General features: G+C 52.2%; 1 protein-coding gene across 1 annotated transcript in view; it reads right to left on the bottom strand.

The window, feature by feature from the left end:
- Window positions 1-18,228, bottom strand: part of TBCD (tubulin folding cofactor D) — a 158,686-nt gene that overhangs the window by 123,862 nt on the left and 16,596 nt on the right. The window contains exons 7-9 of the mRNA XM_042967304.1: window positions 16,467-16,599; window positions 6,194-6,239; window positions 4,403-4,535 (exon numbers count right to left, since the gene is read on the bottom strand). Coding sequence (XP_042823238.1) covers window positions 4,403-4,535; window positions 6,194-6,239; window positions 16,467-16,599 — 312 coding nt within the window. The remainder of the gene's footprint in view (window positions 1-4,402; window positions 4,536-6,193; window positions 6,240-16,466; window positions 16,600-18,228) is intronic.

Raw genomic sequence — 18,228 nt, 5'->3', positions numbered from 1 at the left:
TTATGTCAATGAAGTGACTTCTAGAAAGCCCCTAGGTCACCTAAGGATGGGGACTGCTAACTGAGGGAACCAACCACGCGACTGGAGGGTTGGAACTCTCAGTCCCACCACCACAAGGAAGGAGGGGAGCCAAAGGCTGAGTCAATCACCCATGGCCAATGATTTAATCAATTGTGCCTCTGTGACAAAGGCTCCATAAAAACCCAAAAGGATGGGGTTTGGAGAGCTTCTGGATTGGTGAGCACATGGAGACCCAGGGAGGGTGGCTGTGCCCCAACACCTCACCCTCTGCACCTCTTCCATCTGGCTGTTCCTGAGTTATATCCTTTTATAATAAACTGGTGAGCAGTAAACAAAACGTTTCTCTGAGCTCTGTGAGCTGCTCTGGCACATTGATCAAGCCTGAGAAGGGAGATGTGGGTCAGTTGAGTCACAGGTGACAACCTGGACCCACTACTGGCATCTGAAGTAATGAAGGAAGTGGGGAGGGGGGCAGACTTTGTAGGACTGACCTCTTAACCTGAGGGATCAGACAAGATTTCCAGGTGGACAGGGTCAGAATGGAGTTTAACTGCGGGACACCCAGCTGGAGTCCAAGAACAGACTAGTGTGGGGAAAAAAAACACCTCAGAGTTGGGGGTCAGAACGAGAGGAGCGGCAGGTAGCTAATCCAGGGAGAGTAGCCAGCAGCCACCACAGAACACGCTCACGGTGACAGATCACACACAGTGGCTGCTGTCCTTGTCCCTGTTCTCCTCAAATGAGTACACATGCCGATTACTCGGTAGGAAAAGTACTCACCTTAACCCTCAGTAACCAGAAACTCTAAAGATGACAGACGCGTCAGGTGCCAATCGGACCTACCCTTCCGCCACAAACAACTACAAAACCTGGACAAAAGTCAGCCACTGGCACCCACGAGAAGTCAACCAAGTACAGGCTACAATTGTGCACAGCAAGCAGGTGCCCAGGTGCACCCCACCTTCACACCCCTGCTTCGTCCCCAGCAGTACTTCTTTGTTTTCTGAGAGAGAGAGAGAGAGAGAGAGAGAGAGCGAGAGCGCGCGAGCACACACATGCACAAGCAGGGGAGAGGGACAGAGGAAGAGACAGAGGATCTAAGCAGGCTCCACACTCAGTTCAGAGCCCAACATGGGGCTCAACCCCTTGACCCTGGTTTCATGACCTGAACCAAAATCAAAAGTCAAATAATGCTCAACAGACTGAGCCACCCAGATGCCCCTCCCAAAAGTACTTTTTTTTCCCCAACGTTTCTTTATTTTTAAGAGAAGGAGACAGAGTGAGTGGGGGAGGGGCAGAGAGAGAGAGGGAGACACAGAATCTGAAAGCAGGCTCCAGGCTCTGAGCTGTCAGCACAGAGCCTGACAAGAGGCTCGAATTCCTAAACCATGAGATCATGACCTGAGCTGAAGTTGGACGCTTCACTGACTGAGTCACCCAGGCACCCCCAAAGGTACTTTCTAAACCCCAGCACAAGAAAGGAGGGTCCAAGCAGAGAGCAGCAGTTTTGCTGGCTTGAATAAAAAATATTCATGACTACAGAGATGGCTAGTATTTGGGGACAGATGTTGGAGAAAAAGTAGCTACTGAGAAGGAAGCCACAATTCTGCACAGAAGTCTCCTTGGATCCCTGGACAACCTCTAAGATGTGCAAGAGCACGGCAAGACCCAGAAGCACCACCTGAGAACAGCCGGGAGGCTGAGAGCTGAGCGGAGTTCGGAGGTCATATAATGCTGGGGAGTCACTGAGATGTGGGCCCAGCAAGGGGGACCAAACAGCCGTGCACTGGAAGTGAGGAGCACACTGTAGGAGCAAGAGCTATGCTCCAGGGAGAAGGAACGGAAAGAAGTCCAACCTAACAAGGACTCAGGAGGAGGGTGCAGGACCAGTGAGTTACCAGCCTGCCAACAGGCTTGCTCCTCATCAAGGGAAGACAGCCAACAGCAGAAGTGTACTGAAGATTAAAAAAAAAAAAAAAAAAGTGAAATGAAATGAAAAAAAAAAAAAGTACAGGGGTGACTGGGTGGCTCAGTCAATTGAGCATCTGACTTCGGCTCAGGTCATGATCTCACGGCTCATGAGTTTGAGCCCCGCGTCGGGCTCTGTGCTGACAGCTCGGAGCCCGGAACCTGCTTCGGATTCTGTGTCTCCCTCTCTCTCTGCCCCTCCCCTGCTCATGCTCTGTCTCTTTCTCTCTCTCTCTCAAAAATAAATAAACGTTTAAAAAATTTGTTTTGGTGCGCCTGGGTGGCTCAGTCTTTGGGCGTCCGACTTTGGCTCAGGTCATGATCTCACAGCCCGTGAGTTCGAGCCCCACGTCAGGTTCTGTGCTGACCACTCAGAGCCTGGAGCTTGTTTCAGATTCTGTGTCTCCCTCGCTCTCTGACCCTCCCCCGTTCATGCTCTGTCTCTGTCTCAAAAATAAATAAACGTTAAAAAAAAATTTTTTTTTAATAAATAAAATAAAAAATAAAAATAAATAAAAAATTTGTTTTCAGAAATAAATAAATAAGGGGCACCTGGGTGGGTCAGTCGGCTAGGTGCAGGCTTCAGCTCAGGTCATGATCTCATGGTTAGTGAATTCAAGCCCCACATTAGGCTCTGTGCTGTCAGGACAGAGCCTGCTGTGGATTCTGGGTTTCCCTTTCTCTCTGCTCCTCTCCCACTTGCACTCCCTCTTTGTCTCTCTTAAAAAATAAATCAATAAATTTGTCGTACCTGTGATGGTCAATTTTATGTGTCAACTCAAGTGGGATACAGAGTTCCCAGCTACTCGGTCAACCATTATTCTGTGTATGCCTGTGACAGTGTGTCTGGATGAGAGTTCACATTTAAACTAGTAAACTGAATAAAACAGACTGCCCTCCCCGGTGTGGGTGGGCCTCACCAAATCAGTTGAAGACCCGAACAGAGCAAAGAGGCCGACCCTCCCCTTAGTCAAAAGGAATTCTTCCTGTCTTTAGACTCAAATGCCATCAGCCCTCCTGGGCCTCCAGCTTTCTGACTCACCCTACAGATCTTGGGACTTCAGCCTCCACAATCACATGAGCCCATTCTTTACAAGTCTATGTGTATGCACACACATACCCTCTCACCCTGTTGGTTCTGTCTCCCTGGAAAACCCTAACGTATTACTGAATGTTTTCTCTACAGTTTTAGAAGCTAACCACCAACATTTAGACTCACAAACAACTTCTCACAGAACAAGCTCTATGACCCAAAAGTTAATTTCAGTAAAACATCACTAAGACATACCACAGTTCTCTGGAATTTACTATAATCTGAGACAAAGGCTGAGCTGAACCTTGCCAAGCAATTCTTCCCAAACCAGTCATATCAATACTTGAAATAAACTGAACACTGTTAGCTCTCTCCAGCCACCGTGGAGTCGCACAGAGGCTCACGTGCACTGGAGACCCCACTCCACCTGTCCCCCACCACCCCGGCCAAGGAAGGCACTGCTGCCAGCCTCCCAGGAGGCTGCGTGACGGGCCCAACGGGTGGACTCATGAAGCCGCCCACCCTGAGCCACACACCTTTGCATGCCTGCATCAGCCGTGAGAGCCTGGGAACGTGGAGTTGGTGGGAGCTCTGTGTGCGGAACACCCAGTCAACCTAATCAGGGCTGACGACCAGAGACGAGGGGAAGGGGTTGGCCTCTGCGAACCCGACAGTGGGGACGGCCCGGATGCAGCGGGCTGCAGCTGCATGGTGGTGGAGGCCTGCAGCCGAGCCTCAGGCAAGGAGGTCACTGACCAATACTTCAAATGCAAAAAACGAACAAAGAGAAAACTTGCTTCTTGTTACTCAAAAACAAAACGAAACAAAACAAGGGAACTGAAGACCGTGAAGCACACAGTATGGGGAACACAGAAGGGCCTCCTTCCACGGGAGGCACTGTCACAAGCCATCTGTCCACTGAAGCAGGCCACCTCAGACTGTGAAGTTCCCACCCGCAGGCAGAGGAAGTGTGGTTTTCTGAACCGGCCCTGAGAGAGAGCCTGCTCTCTGTGAAAGAACCTTGTGTTCAGTCTTATCGTTACTGGAGCTTTCCCGACAGTGAGCCCAAACCGGTAGTCATCTTGCACCTGAACGTCACATGAAATGCAGCAGCAAACTTTTCTTGTCACCACTCCACCTTCAGTTATTCTAACCACGAGATGTAGGGACAGAAAAAAAGAAAAGGAGATGTAGGGACAGGAAAAAAAAGGGAAAAACTTTTCTTTTCAAAATCAGCAACACTGTTGCGATGGAAGCAACTAAACGAAAGCAGAAGGGACGCAGCCTTCCTTCCCGGCCGCCCAAACCCAGGCAGTCACCACACGAGCCTCACCCACAGGCGCTCGGGCCGCTCGGGCCGCTCGGGCTTGGCCTACCAACCTCCACTCTGCCACCCGGGGCTTCAGGAAGGTCAGTCCCAGCCGCTGGACGAGCTTCACTCCAAGTTTCCGGAGCAGGGTCTGGTTGCTGCAGGGGAGCCTGCAACCCGCCAGGCGCTCGAGAACCGTTGCGGCTGCGAACAACAGCACATGTGGCTCAGTTTGGTGGGAAGGGTTCCCCACGGTCTCCCAAACACACTCTGTGTTTGGCATCCACGACGTGAAAACCACAGGTGATCCTCAGGTTCCCCCAGGTTCAGTGTGATGGCCTGGGCTGGACCACACCAGAGTTCCATGAAGAACCCCGACCTGATCGCACGTCATTTATCGAGTGTAGCTCAAGTCAACCCTGCTCAACTTTCTGGCTGTGAGCAGTAGCGTGTAGGCTGGCAGAAGAGGATCCCCAGAGAGAGGGGACACCACGCCGAGCAAACAAGAGCTTATGCAAAACGTGGCGGGCGAAAGAACACGCCATGGATTACAGGAGACGTGCAGGCATGACGGGTCTGATGGGGCAGGGTCCCTACAAACAGGGAAATGGGTGGTCAGGCCCCTACGCTGCCAAGGCTGTTGGGGGGAATGAGGTGGGCGCCGGTGGGGGGGGGGGGGGGGGGGGAGTGGAGCAAGGGCCAGGAGAGCACACAAGATGGCATTTCGTATGAGAAACAAGGAGGGCAGGGTTTCAGGACAAGTTGTTACAGCATCTGAAAAATTTCCCCAAAGACCCAAATGACGTGCAGTGACTGACCTGGGCATGAATGACGGTAACACAGAGCAAACCCCGGGTCTGTGTGTACAAGTCTGCTGAGGAGGGTGTGTGAAGACATTGGGCAACTACTGCTCATTTTTTCAGGTGGGACAGTAACATCAAGGGATGTTTCAAAAATGTCCTATCTTTGGGGGATACACACTGAAACAGGTAAAATAGCAGGGGTCTGGATGGGCTGAGGAGGAGCACGGGAAACAAGGTACCCATGAATTAAAACTGTGAAGCCTTGGGGCGCCTGGGTGGCTCAGTCGGTTGAGCATCCGACTTCGGCTCAGGTCACGATCTCGCGGTCCGTGAGTTCGAGCCCCGCGTCGGGCTCTGTGCTGACAGCTCAGAGCCTGGAGCCTGTTTCAGATTCTGTGTCTCCCTCTCTCTCTGACCCTCCCCCGTTCATGCTCTGTCTCTCTCTGTCTCAAAAATAAATAAACGTTAAAAAAAAAAAAAAAATTTTTTTTTTTAAAAAAACTGTGAAGCCTGTGATAGAATGTGGGGGTCGTTATACACTCTCTCTCCCTTCACGCATGTATGAAATTTTCCATACTGAAGATGTTTTTAAAAAATAGGCGTTACTATTCAAAAGTTGTTCACACATCTTCTAAAACCTATAACTCCAAGAAATTTCTCTTGGTCCAAGTAGTAAACCTCTCTGCAGCAAGAATCAGAGAACTTATTATCATAAATTGAGGTTGTCTAAAATTAACAGAAGGGGGCAAAGGGTCAGAGACTGTGACCGTGGCTACAGGGAGAATTCAGCTGTGACCTCAGGCTGTCTCCACATCACCAAGTCTCCCAGAATCAACACCTGGCAGACGGGGCATCAAGAACCCAGATCTCCCACACCAGGCCTAAAAAATCCAATTAAAGCACACATGCACACCTAAAACAAAAAGCCAAAGAACTATGACAGCGTCCAAATACAGCAAGTTACAGACTTTGTAACTATGAATACAGTTTGAAAGAGACACACTTGATCACGTACAGAGACTCACATCACAAACACACCTTGTTACAAGTGAACCTTACCATAGGGTAAACAATCCTCACGTTTTCCATGCTTAAATATTTGCGCCTAAAAAAAAAAAAAAATTATATTAAATGTTGCAAATACAAATTTAGAACATAAATTTTCAGAATAGTTCACTGCATCTTCCATAGTTTTATTTTAAACATCACAAAAGAACAGAACAGTCTCTGTCATGAAAAGGGGTGACGGGAGGCGGGAGAGGCAATCTTCTGAAAGGACATTGCCAAGGAGTGAAACAACGAGAAGGCCTTTCATTTAGGGAGGGCAAGGTGTCACCTCTGACATGTGCCCCAGCTGCCATTAAGGGCATGAGCCTTAACAGGAGAGTGGAGAATCTCACTGGGTATTTTTCTAATTAACTTGTGTATACGAAAAGACATCCGAGGGTAGAAGTTACGGGCCCAAGCAGCCCTCACGAAGGTGAGGAGCCCACACGCTCACTCCTAGAGTGTCTGTCATTCTTAGTCAGCAAGTGAGACAGGTTCCCCATGCTTCTCACATACGTGAGAAGCCTCGTCCTGGGGGGCCCTGGCATGGTGTCCCCCATCCCATCTCCCATAACCAGGGACCACCTCCAAGTGCACAGGCCTCACAACCTCCAGAATGCTCAACCTAGAATTTTACCCTCCACTTTCGGGTCTGAAAGAAAAATGGTAATTCATACAGGCATCCAAGCCCCTTAAACAAAGAATCCTACACTGAGCACGTCTAAGAATTTCTTAGGGTTTCTTCTCCTTCAGAAACAGTATTTAACCAGCAAAACGAGAACTGCTATGTGGACCCAGGAACACCAGACTCCCCGGCCCCCCAACACTAGGTCCTGACATCAAGGAAGTGCTCAGCCCTTCGAGTGCCCCCACTGTGTGGGCTTCCAGCTGAGCACTGCGCCCACCCCGTCAGCACCAAGGGACAGACAAGGTACCCCGTGCCCGGCCTGTCAGAACCCACAGAATCCACACACACAACAGCGGCTGCAGTTTTAAGCCACAGGCTTTGGGGTGGGCTGTTACACGACAGAAAACAAACTCCCTGCTCAGGAAGTTCACCCTGTAGGCAAGGGTGCTCCTGTCTAACCTGGACGGCAGATGCCACACTGGAGGTGGGACGGGGACACACGGCAGGACCATGAAGAGGACCCGTCTGTGCAGAGGGTCTGCTGGGATGCACGGTAAGCAGCCCGGAGCACAGCTGACACACTCAGCAGTTGGTTAAAGTGTCCTTTGGGCTCACCAACTAAACTAATAAGAATTTAAAATATTATGAAATACCAAAAGTATCTCCCATCGTTCTTTATTTGCCAAATTCCTTACTCAGTCTCAACGAGAGAACAGAATAAAAGTGGTGACAAGTTCCCAGGAGTGCCGGCACGCGGCCCCACACAGAAGGGGATCGGCACCGAGGCAGGCCACGGCCACTGTCTGGACGAGGAGGAAGCCACGCCCCAGCTGTCATGGGTGCAAGGAGCTCTATTCCTCTGCTCTTCCCAGCCCTGAACCCCACAGGATAACGCGAGCAGTCTGGACACATGAACGGTCATGGAGTCCCGACTCCCTCATGAACAGACTCGAGGGCAGAGGGGTGGAAAGGGAGCACCAGAAAAAAATCTACAAAGGGCTTTGTTTTTGTTCATTGGCCTGTTTTACACATAAAAATGGGGCATCTTCACCACCATTCACTCGGGGGGGCGTGCAGCCACGCAAGACACAGGAGACAGTGAGGCTCCACGACGGGAGGGAGCGGCCACGGGAGAACACTCTCGTCCGGAGGGGCTTGAGCACTCGCCAGCCAGGCCACCAAGCAGGAGGTGCGCTCCTGTGCTCATGGAGGCAGGAAACAGGAGCCAGGTGAAAACCCCCGGTGAGAGCACATACTTTGCATTCAAGATTGGAGAGAAGGCAGCCTTGCAGCCCAGGAACAATGACCATCAGGTCTGTTTCTGTTGTTCTAGAAACCACCACAGCGGCAAGGTGCAAACAAAAGGAGTCTCTCAGTAATCTTCTAAACTACCACACCTTTCGATTGCTACCCACCCAGGCCTGCTTTTCCCCAGCTTGCAAACCAGCTTCCCCCCCGCGGGGCATGTTCTCCAAGCCTGTGAATCACAGGCTGTCAGCTGCTTGGGAGCCAGTCCGCCCTGCTGCTAAGCAGGACACACTGGTCTAGGGCTCCCTGCAGCCACCACCGAGTCAAGGCCAAGAAAAGCAGCTCCACCCAGGACCCGGGAGGAAAGTCCCCCACACCACACCAGCTCAGGGGTGCCGCTTACAAGCACCTGGGAGTTCTCCTGTGCACGAGTGGGCGCACTCTCAACAAGCCCAGCACCTGCTGGGAACCTCTATGTGGGGTCCTGTCCCCACTCCCCCAGAAGGCGTGACAACATAGACACACCAAAAAGCAGTCAGGCCAGAACTCAGGCAGGAGGGGCCCATCCCTCTGTGAGCGCCTGACTCTTGTCCCAGTGCTACGGAGAAGCACCGTGCCCCCTCACAGCTGTCCTGCCTCACACAACTGGGACAAAATGTAAACACGATCAAAACTGGCACAACCAGTTCCAGGAGGGTCACCGGACAGAGCTTAGCCCACGATCCTCACTTGTGCCACAGCAAGCCCACCCAGGGCCACATCTTTCATGGAAGGCGGCCACGTCAAAATGGCTCCATATCTTTAGTTAACAGCCACAGGCCCTTCGTAGAGGAACCCTAACACACGCAGTAGTTTGGAGGAAAATACCCTCGTACCACCACCAACTAGAGCCCCCTGCACCTGCTGGCTTACAACAGTACAAGCGAGTGGCACTGGAAGGAGGCCTGCCACCTCGCCCAAAATTAACAGCAAGCTGATGGAACCGGTCGGAGGAGCACTACGAAACACAAAAGCAGAGTGTCCCGAGGGCAGTGCCCACCCGGGCCGACCTCCACGAGCAGGCCCTGGCCAGGGGGAGGCCCACCGGGCAAAGGGGACAAGCCAGCCAGACCAGAGGCACCTCCAGCCCCCGGAAGATGCATGACATCTCTCTCTTCTCTCAAGTGTGACCACCCCTTGGACCTCCCCTGTGCCCACCTCACAGGAGCCTCGTCAGACTTCATAACCTGAACTGCCACGCAAAGGCCTTCAAGCGCCCTTAACAGAAGTTCAAACACAAAAGCTGAAAGCTCTGAACGCTGTCCATTAAGGGGCTGGAATCCACCCGTAACAGCAGCAGACACCATCCTGCAGCCTCACGAGGCAAGAGACCCACAAGAGGCTCTTAGAGACAGGCCCAGAATCAGGACTTCAGTCCCTCCCAAGCAGGTCTTTGTTATTCCCACTGGCTTCAACAGCTGATAATTTTAGATAAAAATAACTGGTCCTCAATTGACAAGTACCAAGAATACTGATCACACGTCGCCTAACCTGCCTAAGGCAGGACATATAAACCATGCCAAAGACACAGCTGTCTCAGAGAACTTAGAAACCGGTGGGGCCGGAGCAGTGTGGCCACAGGCTCAGAAGAGGAGCGATGTCCCCAGTCGTGCTGGCATCCAGGCAGGGAGGGGGCCTGGGTCTCTTGCGCTCCAGCCCCGAGCCCAGCAGGAGGCCCACAGGAGACCCCCACCCCTCCAAGGGGAAGTGAGGAGAGGAGTTCCAAAGAGGAGGATGAAAAGCACAACTAGACGGGCTTCGACAGGGCCAGAGACTTGAGCAACAACGCCCCTGGCAGAAACTACTAAGAAGAGCCTCTGCGTTTCTGGCCCGCACCTCCATGCTCCGCCCCTCTCCTGACCCAGGGTACCCCTGAGGAGGCGCCAGCCCAGAGCCCAAAACCCTGGGGGAACCCACACAACCAGCCTCCTCCTCCTGACTCTACCCAGTGCCCGGCCCTCTGACTGGAGAGACCTGGAGGACAGACCTCCACAGGCTGTCTACTCTCTGACTTTGGCTCCCCCACCGCATACCTGGGCCCTTTCGCCACTGGTTCTCCCGAATGGCACCACTGAAGGTTGTGGAGACAAAGCACAGCTATGGCCAAGGACCCAGGAACCGGTGCCTCCACAGACCGGGCCAGCTCCCGTCTAGAGAGCGCACAGGAGCAGAGAGCCGCGCGCTAGGCCAAGGACGGACCGTTGGCACAGGACGGAGGATGGGCCACGGAAGGGGCAGCCAGTACACCTGGCAAGCACTGTGCCAGGAAGGCAGGGCCAGGTCAGGGACACTTCTAAGCGCCTCAGCCACATGGCCAGATGAGACTAGACCCAGGCCTGCCCTCGAATTCTTGTTCACTGCTGGGCCTCATGACACAGGCTGGCAGGAAGAAGGAAAAGAGACAGAATAACAGGCACGATCTCGGACTCATGGCTTCTGAAGCACAGCAGGTGCACAGAACTAGGGCTCTGGGACCATGGAAAGGAAGGTCAAGGGTAAATCAGGGAGCAACACCAGCCATCCACAGACAGCAAGGACACAGAATGAGGAACACCTGCTTAGAAGGAAGGGTGAGGGTGGCCAAGTCCCATTCACCTGAGAACCCAACCACCACAGCAGTGGTAGCTGTGAGGCCCTCGGACAGCCTGCACTGGAGGCCACAGGCCAGGCTGGACAGAGGGCACTGGCCAGGAGACCTGCAGCTCTCGGCCAGCTCCACACCTAAGAGGCAGGGAGACCCTATGACAGACAAGGCCCCTCCCCTCCAAGCGTGGGCTCTGCTGGGCTGCCTCCGAGCGTGCACCTGTCCAGCAGGACACGTCGCCTCCTCACACAACAGGTGTACAAACCAGGCCCGCCACACACCATGCATGTTGCAACAAGACTCATGCCACCATACTGGCTGCCCCACGTGAAATGCTGAGTTATGTGAAATTAAAACAGTATCAGAGTTGGCTGCTCCATGGATTTAAACCCACAAGGAAAGTGCAGGTACCCGTTTCACTCAGATTCACAGGGGCACGTGAACAGGACATAAATGCGCGCGCACGCACACACACAACACAGGAAAACATACAGTCAGATGGTTCTTCCCATATCTTCCTCCACCCAAAGCCCTGCCCCAGCAAGGGCCAGGACTAAAAAGCCCAATCTGGATCATTTGTCCTCCGGCCAAACTAAACCCTAAATGAAACCACGGGGCACTACTCTCCAAAGAAGCCTACGAGAAATCAAAGCCTACGTGAGAAGTGTCTTGGATAATCAAGTGGCTTCTCTTCCTCTTCAAAGAGCGTGACACGCACTAATTAGCCTCCACGCCACCCTCTGAGGTAGAGGGTTGTTATTTCCCTTCTGCAGGTGGGGAGCAAGGAGCAAGGCACTTTGCCTCTGCCGCGGGTCAGGGCTGTTGCTGCAGGGAGTCCCGAGGCTCAGGACCAGCCCACAGCAGATCAGCCTCCCTCGGGGCAGAAAAGCACCCAAGGGCAGAGCCAACACACCCTGGAGCCCGGGACGTACATTTCTGGTACATCCTGCCCTGGCTGGATCGACAGTCACTCTACTCTGGGCTAGACACGCCTCTTGTTTACTCAAACTATATGCAAAACCAGAGCGGCTTCAGTATCTCTCCTCACACACTCTGGTGCTGCAGATGGGATTACCTGGTTTGTAAGGCTGTTAGCAATGAAACCTTTTATCCTTTAAGGAGAGGTATGCTTTCATCAATGATAAACTAAGTAAAACAACCCTCATTGTGAAGGAAGGATGCAATCGTAACAAATGGCAGAGGAGAGTGTTTTGTTACGACTCATCACACCAGCCATATTTTTATGTAAGAACTCTGTCTTCAGCGCTAAAAGTCCACACCCACGTCCCAGCCATCACAGGGACTGCATGAAGAGAAACCCCACATCATGAGTCAGTCCTTACACTCTTCAGTCTGAGCAGTGAAAGCCAGGAGGGCACAACCACCAATAAGGAAGCAGAGGTACAGCATATACAAATGATGACCATTTTCAATTGTTAACACTGCGTTTTCCTTCTCTGAATTTCCTCAATTTGCAATAATCCTAATGCTTATTAAAGCTGGACTCGGGGCACCTGGATGGCGCAGCTGGTTAAGCGTCTGACTTCGGCTCAGGGCATGATCTCACAGTTTGTGAGTTCGAGCCCCGTATCGGGCTCTGCGCGGACAGCTCAGAGCCTGGAGCCTGCTTCAGACTGTGTCTCCCACTCTCTCTGCCCCTCCTCAGCTAGCACTCTGCCTCTTTCTCGCTCGCTCTCTCTCAAAAATAAACATTAAAAAAAAATTTATAAAGCAGGACTAAACAAGAGGGGCCTTCCAGTGATGTGAAGAAGCTGCCAGCCTCCCACTCCCCACCACAGAAGAGTTAGAATTCGTCACTGCAAGAGGAACATGCTTCCAGGAAAATAAAATCAAACCCTAGTTTCGATGGTGCTCGTTACAAGTTCACCTGTCTTGCCTAACTCGCCCTAATGAACAGGTGGATAGAAATGAAGCCAAGTGCATCAAAGGAGACAGACGAAATCCGAAAGCACAATACACCTGCAAGTTTCATCATGCACCGCGGACGCCCGGCCTCTGCTGTTCAGGTCTGACGAGCTCATGGCGAAACCCGCTCCCCGCTTGGGAGAGCCCAGCACCCCACACCACTTCCTCCTGCCCAGGAGGCAGCAGCAGCAATTAGACCTAATCACTGCTTTGAAAAGGAAAAAGAGAAAGGAAACGAGACATGAGATTCCAAAAAGACCCTAGGTTTTCCAGAAGAAACACAGGGGCTTCAGAAGGCTCCTAAAAGGGTGTGCTGGGCCCTGCAGGCCATTGTTTCCCAGCAGCTCCATTTACTCACTTGCCAGGGACTTGGGCTGCCCCATCAGGCAGCTGCCCACCTCGCCGAGGGCGCCTCTCCAGACAGCAGACGTGCCACTGCCACAGAGCCCAGCTAGGAGACGGGGCAGGAAAAGCCTTTGAGAAAATCTCCTCGTTCCTCAGGAAGAAGAGAGAAAGAGAACTTCCAGTGTGGCCTAGAGAATCCACAGCACCACCCTTCTCCTGGCTGGCCCTCTCCACTGAGAGGGACGCTGACCCACAGCGAGGACACACCAACAGCCTCTCCCACCCAGCACCAGGTTTTGCTGTTAAAGGCGTATGAGTCCCACTTAGGAAGAAGAAACAGAAAACCTGGGGACAGCCTAGAGACAAGCAACAAAATGATCAAAAACATTTTAAAAAATAAATAAAAGGTCTTATGGGCAAAGCAGCTGCAGAACTGGACGTAAAGGGGTCCCCATGCCCTTCTCAAGCCTCCAGGAAGAGCAACAGAGCCCCAAGAACTTTAGTCTGGGGACAAGGGAGCCAGCAGGAACTCTCGAGGGTGGCATGAAAGCACAGACCCACCGTGGTCTCATAAGGGGGACCTGCCTCCCGGCTGCCAGCCCAGACAGGGGCCACTTGGGCCTCACCTGCCTGCAGGTCCCTAGGGAGGTCACAGCAGGCTCCAGCCCACAGCCTAGGTATCCTGATGGTCCAGCTGCCCCCATGCATGTGAACATAGCTGTGGCTCCTGGGGGGGGGGGGGGGGGGGGAGGGGGTGGGCAGCTGCTGGGCAAGGGCTACAGGAGACCCTGGGAGCCCAGCCCAAATGCAAATTCCTTTCTGGGCTAAGAAGATCTAACAGAGGACGGTAACCACAAAAGCAAGCTAAGTCGAATGTGCCTGCCCCTCCAGCGCCCACACGCAGGCGGGTCTAGCATTTTGCCCTGCAGGCCACAGTGGACTGACAGGTTCCAGCTACATTCTGTCAGACCTTCCAATTGTTTCTCGTGGCCTAAGACTTCTCAACATGACTCACGGCAAAAAATTAAGGAACCCACTTACACCTAAACCTTCAAATAAACCATCTCTGCCCCATCACTCCTCCTCCACCAAAATTACCTAAAACATAAATGCACACTGCCCCCCACCCCAGGATTCAGGCAACAAAAGCCTCACAGACACACAAGTGAGCCCTGCACCTCCCCCTCCGATCCCCTTCCCCGCCCGGGACCCTGCAGGCCAGCTTCTCCCTGCACAGACTCCCTTCATAGCAATTACACCGAAAATCCCAATAAAACCCTTTTTAAGTACCACCTCCACACACAGCTGGAGTGAGTGCCACCTGAGGGCACAGGCTGATACCCCATGTCTCAGCAACATGATAAGTATACGGCCATGAGAAAAAGTAAGACTTCAAAAACACAGAAAAATACTGAAATTGTTAAACTAGAAAAAAAAAAAAAAAACTAGTTATGTACCCAAGGGAACTGAAAACACATGCTTAAACAAAAACTTTTACAAAAGTTCAGGTTAGCGTTATCCATAATAACTAAGAACACCCATACGATGGAGTATTATCTGGCCATAAAGAGAATGAATTAGTGACACCAGGTACAACGTGGGTAAACCTTGAAAACATGATGCTAAATCAAAGAAGCCAGTGACAGAAGGTCACATGTACAACTCCACTTATATAAAATATCCAGAATGAGCAAATCCAGGAATAGAAACTAGATTAATGGTTGCAGAGATGAATGGGGAGTGACTGCTAATGGGTGTGAGTTTTCCTTTAAGGGTGATGAGAATATTCTGGAATTGGGTAGTTGTGATGGGTGTCCGACCTTGTGCATACACAAAATAATCACTGAATATACACTTTAAAAAAGCAAAGTACTTATGTGCTTTATATCTCAATATTTTTTTTAAAAAGTATCATACAACATATCACATTCATTTATAGACTGAAAGAAAACTTAAAAAACAACACGTCACTCAAAAAAAAAAAAAAAACATAGGGGCGCTTGGGAGGCTCACTTGATTGAGCGTCCAACTCTTGGTTTCAGCTCAGGTCATGATCTCACAGTTCGTGGGTTCGAGCCTCACATCCTGCTCTGCGCTGACAGCATGGAACCTGCTTGGGATTCTCTCTCTCCCTCTCTCTCTCTGCCCTTCTCACATTTCTCTCTCTCTCTCAAAATAAATAAACTTTTAATGTTTATTTTTGAGAGAGAGAGAGAGAAAAAACGAGTGGGGGGGGAGGGAAGGGGGACCAGATGTGGGCGTGTCCAATGTAGAGCTCAAACTCACAAACTGTGAGATCATGACCTGAGCCAAAGTGGGACACTTAACTGACTCACCCAGGGGTCCCAATAAACATTTAAAAAAAAAAAAAAAAAAAAAAAAAAAAAGCACCTCAACAGACTACAGGAATTTGGAAAATGTTTTCTTTTTCCAGGTTTCTTTATAAAATGTCTTGAAATAGTCTCATCATTTGAAAGGCTGTCCTTCGTGAAGACAACAGCAATGTGGACAGAAACAGATGCCAACGAAATTCCTGAGAGAGGCCAGGCAGTCCATGCCCTGTGTGCCCAGGGCAGGGTGTGCAGTGAGAAAAGGGCTTTCCCTGGGCCCCCGAGGCAGACCCCACTGTTATCTCCTCTCCTCCCACATCCTGTGCCCACGCCCTTGGGTGATAACACCATCAGCCCCACTTTCCACCGGCCCTCATGGCTCCCTACACCTTGTCCCAACCTGAGACAGCCAAGGAAAGCACACAGGACAACACCCAAGAAAATGACATCACACTGAGTCATGGGTCCAAACACCTCCATTTAAACACAATCCAAAATGCCCTGCTCTCGGGAAAGTGGGCCACAGGATTCTACAGCTTCAGAAACGAGGCCAAGAACCAAGTCTCACCCGCGGCGGGTAAAGAGCAGAGAGCGGGCACAGGCCCAGCAACGCCCAAGGACCATGAGGACAGGAGGATAGCTCCAGGGCCTGGGCGGCCTCCCCTTTTCTGGGGACTGTCCTCCTCACTAGCACTAGAAAAGGCAACGTTATAGACAGGTGAAGCAGGAAGTGGAGAAGGGTGGCAGGGAGGGCACCAACCAGGGCACTGGGGGTGGGGGCCAGGTTTTGTATATAACACGCTTGTCACAAACACCCTGAGTATCTGAACAAAACCAAACGTGAAATCACCTGCCTTATTTCATCAGAGCTGATTCGATAATTATACTCCACAACACAATTACACAGCAGGAAACCCAAGGAGGGCACGCCCTGCCCACCTCCCTGCCCACCTCCCTGCCCCAGCTCTGTGGACACTGCTGCCCCCTGGTGGTGATGCAGCAGGCTGGCTCAGGCCATCTCCTTCACTGGAACAGAAAGCCCTTTGCTGACAATGCAAGGACAACCCCAGGTTATAAAGGGCAGTACTGTCCATGGGGGTTCACTATCTCTTACTATGTTCAAGCTACTTCAGAACAGAATCAAAAGTGAAGAGAACTTGTCCCCTCCCCTGGGGCAATGTTTACCAGGGCCTGCAGCGTGCCATCCATGGCAATGACCCCCTCGATGGTCTGGAAGGAGGAGCGAGTCAAAGTGTGCAGGCTCCAGTCCAGGAAACCTGCCATCTTCTTCTGCTTGACATCAGGCCGTGTAACGAACCTGCCAGAAGGAAACAGACAGTTCAACCAAGGCCCCAACTGAAGAGAGCTCACCTCTTTCTGGCCCACCACATCCTCTCACTGAGATGGCCCTCCAAGCCAGGACATGTGTCATCCGTAATGTGCATTATGTCCTCCTTTCAAGACACACACTCTAGGACACTCTCGAATCTAAAACACCAAGACACCTCCCAGACCATGGCCCTTAGGACGTCATTCCCCAACATGACCTCTCTGAGGTCAGACACAGGCCCTACCACCCCCATCTCGTCCCTCCTGGGTCCCCACTCATCCTGAGGCCCCATACACTACAGGACCACCTTGACCTGTCACCATCACTGCCCAGGAACCCCCCCAACACCTACTACTCAGCCCTTCCCTTTCCTTGGCCCAACTCCATCCCTTCACCTCGGGACACAGTACCCCCATACGGCGAGGTCTGGCCCAGCAGCAGGCCCAAGGCCCTCTCTCCCTGCATCTGCCCTGGGTCTTCCTTCCCCACCCCTCCACCCAATACCGCACAGCCCCATGCAGAGCCCACATCTGCTCAGACAGCACATACTAGACCTGCCGCTAACACACCTGGTCTGAGCTGGCAGCCAGCCCCAAGCCCCACACCAAAGCCTGGGCCCCCTTTACTCCTCTCTAGCCAGTCCACATGCCAGGCCCTCAGCTATCTGAAAAGGGGCTCAGGCTGAGCCCACACTCTGCGAGGGCAGCTTCCACTCTGGGGGCAGAACACAGGAAACAAGCAGAAAACATGAAGAGACAGCTGGAGATGAGCAGCCTCTCAAGGAGACAAGGGACCAGAAAGCATCAGGAGGTAGGACTTCACAGTCCCTCCAGATGCCCCCCGCAGAACACACTTGGGGGGCTCTGCACTTATGCTGTGCAAACCTGCTTTGCGACGTTCTGGCCCATTTCTTCCTCATGTCACACCGGGTCACGGCTCACCTCAGAGCAGCGCTCAGTGTGGTCCCGGCACCTACCTCAGCATCCCTGCAGGAAGCTCCTGTCCCAACTAGAAGCCCTCCCGCCTCAGAGCCCTCTCTTCCCTCAGAAGAGCCACTGCCGGGTGTATGAGAAGATGCTCAGCCATGCAGTTACAGCACCGCCCATTCTAGAACACTCTTGAGAAGCTGGCTACACAGCACCAGGATGTAGCCACCACCTGGCAAAATGGCCAGAGCATTTTTAATGTGCTGAAAACCAGCCTCCACTAGGTGAAACATGTACTCATCCTAACCACTAGATGGTGCAGCAGAGTCCCACCAAGTGGTTGGATCTGTCCCCAGGTCACCTTTTCTGGAGGACATCAGGGAGGGAACAAAGGTTGAGGGTTTCACCTCCCCAGCCCCTACAAACACAATGCTCCACAGAGTCAAGGGCAACATAACTCTACCAGACCCTCAGGGCACCTGGGCAGCTCAGCTGGTTGAGCACCTGACTTTTGATTTTGGCTGGAGTTATAATCTCATGGTTCGTGGGTTCGGGCCCCGCGTCGGGCTCTGTGCGGACAGTGCAGAGCCTGCGTGGGATCCTCTCTCTCTGCTCTCCCCACCTCCCTCACACTGATGCTCCTGTGCGCTCTCTCTCTCTCTCTCTCAAAATAAATAAACTTTAAAAAAAA

This window comes from Panthera tigris, chromosome E1 (assembly GCF_018350195.1).
Source record: "Panthera tigris isolate Pti1 chromosome E1, P.tigris_Pti1_mat1.1, whole genome shotgun sequence".
Classification (NCBI taxonomy): Eukaryota; Metazoa; Chordata; class Mammalia; order Carnivora; family Felidae; genus Panthera; species Panthera tigris.
The sequence above is the reverse complement of the archived record's forward strand: the minus strand, read 5'-3'. Positions and strand labels throughout refer to the sequence as shown.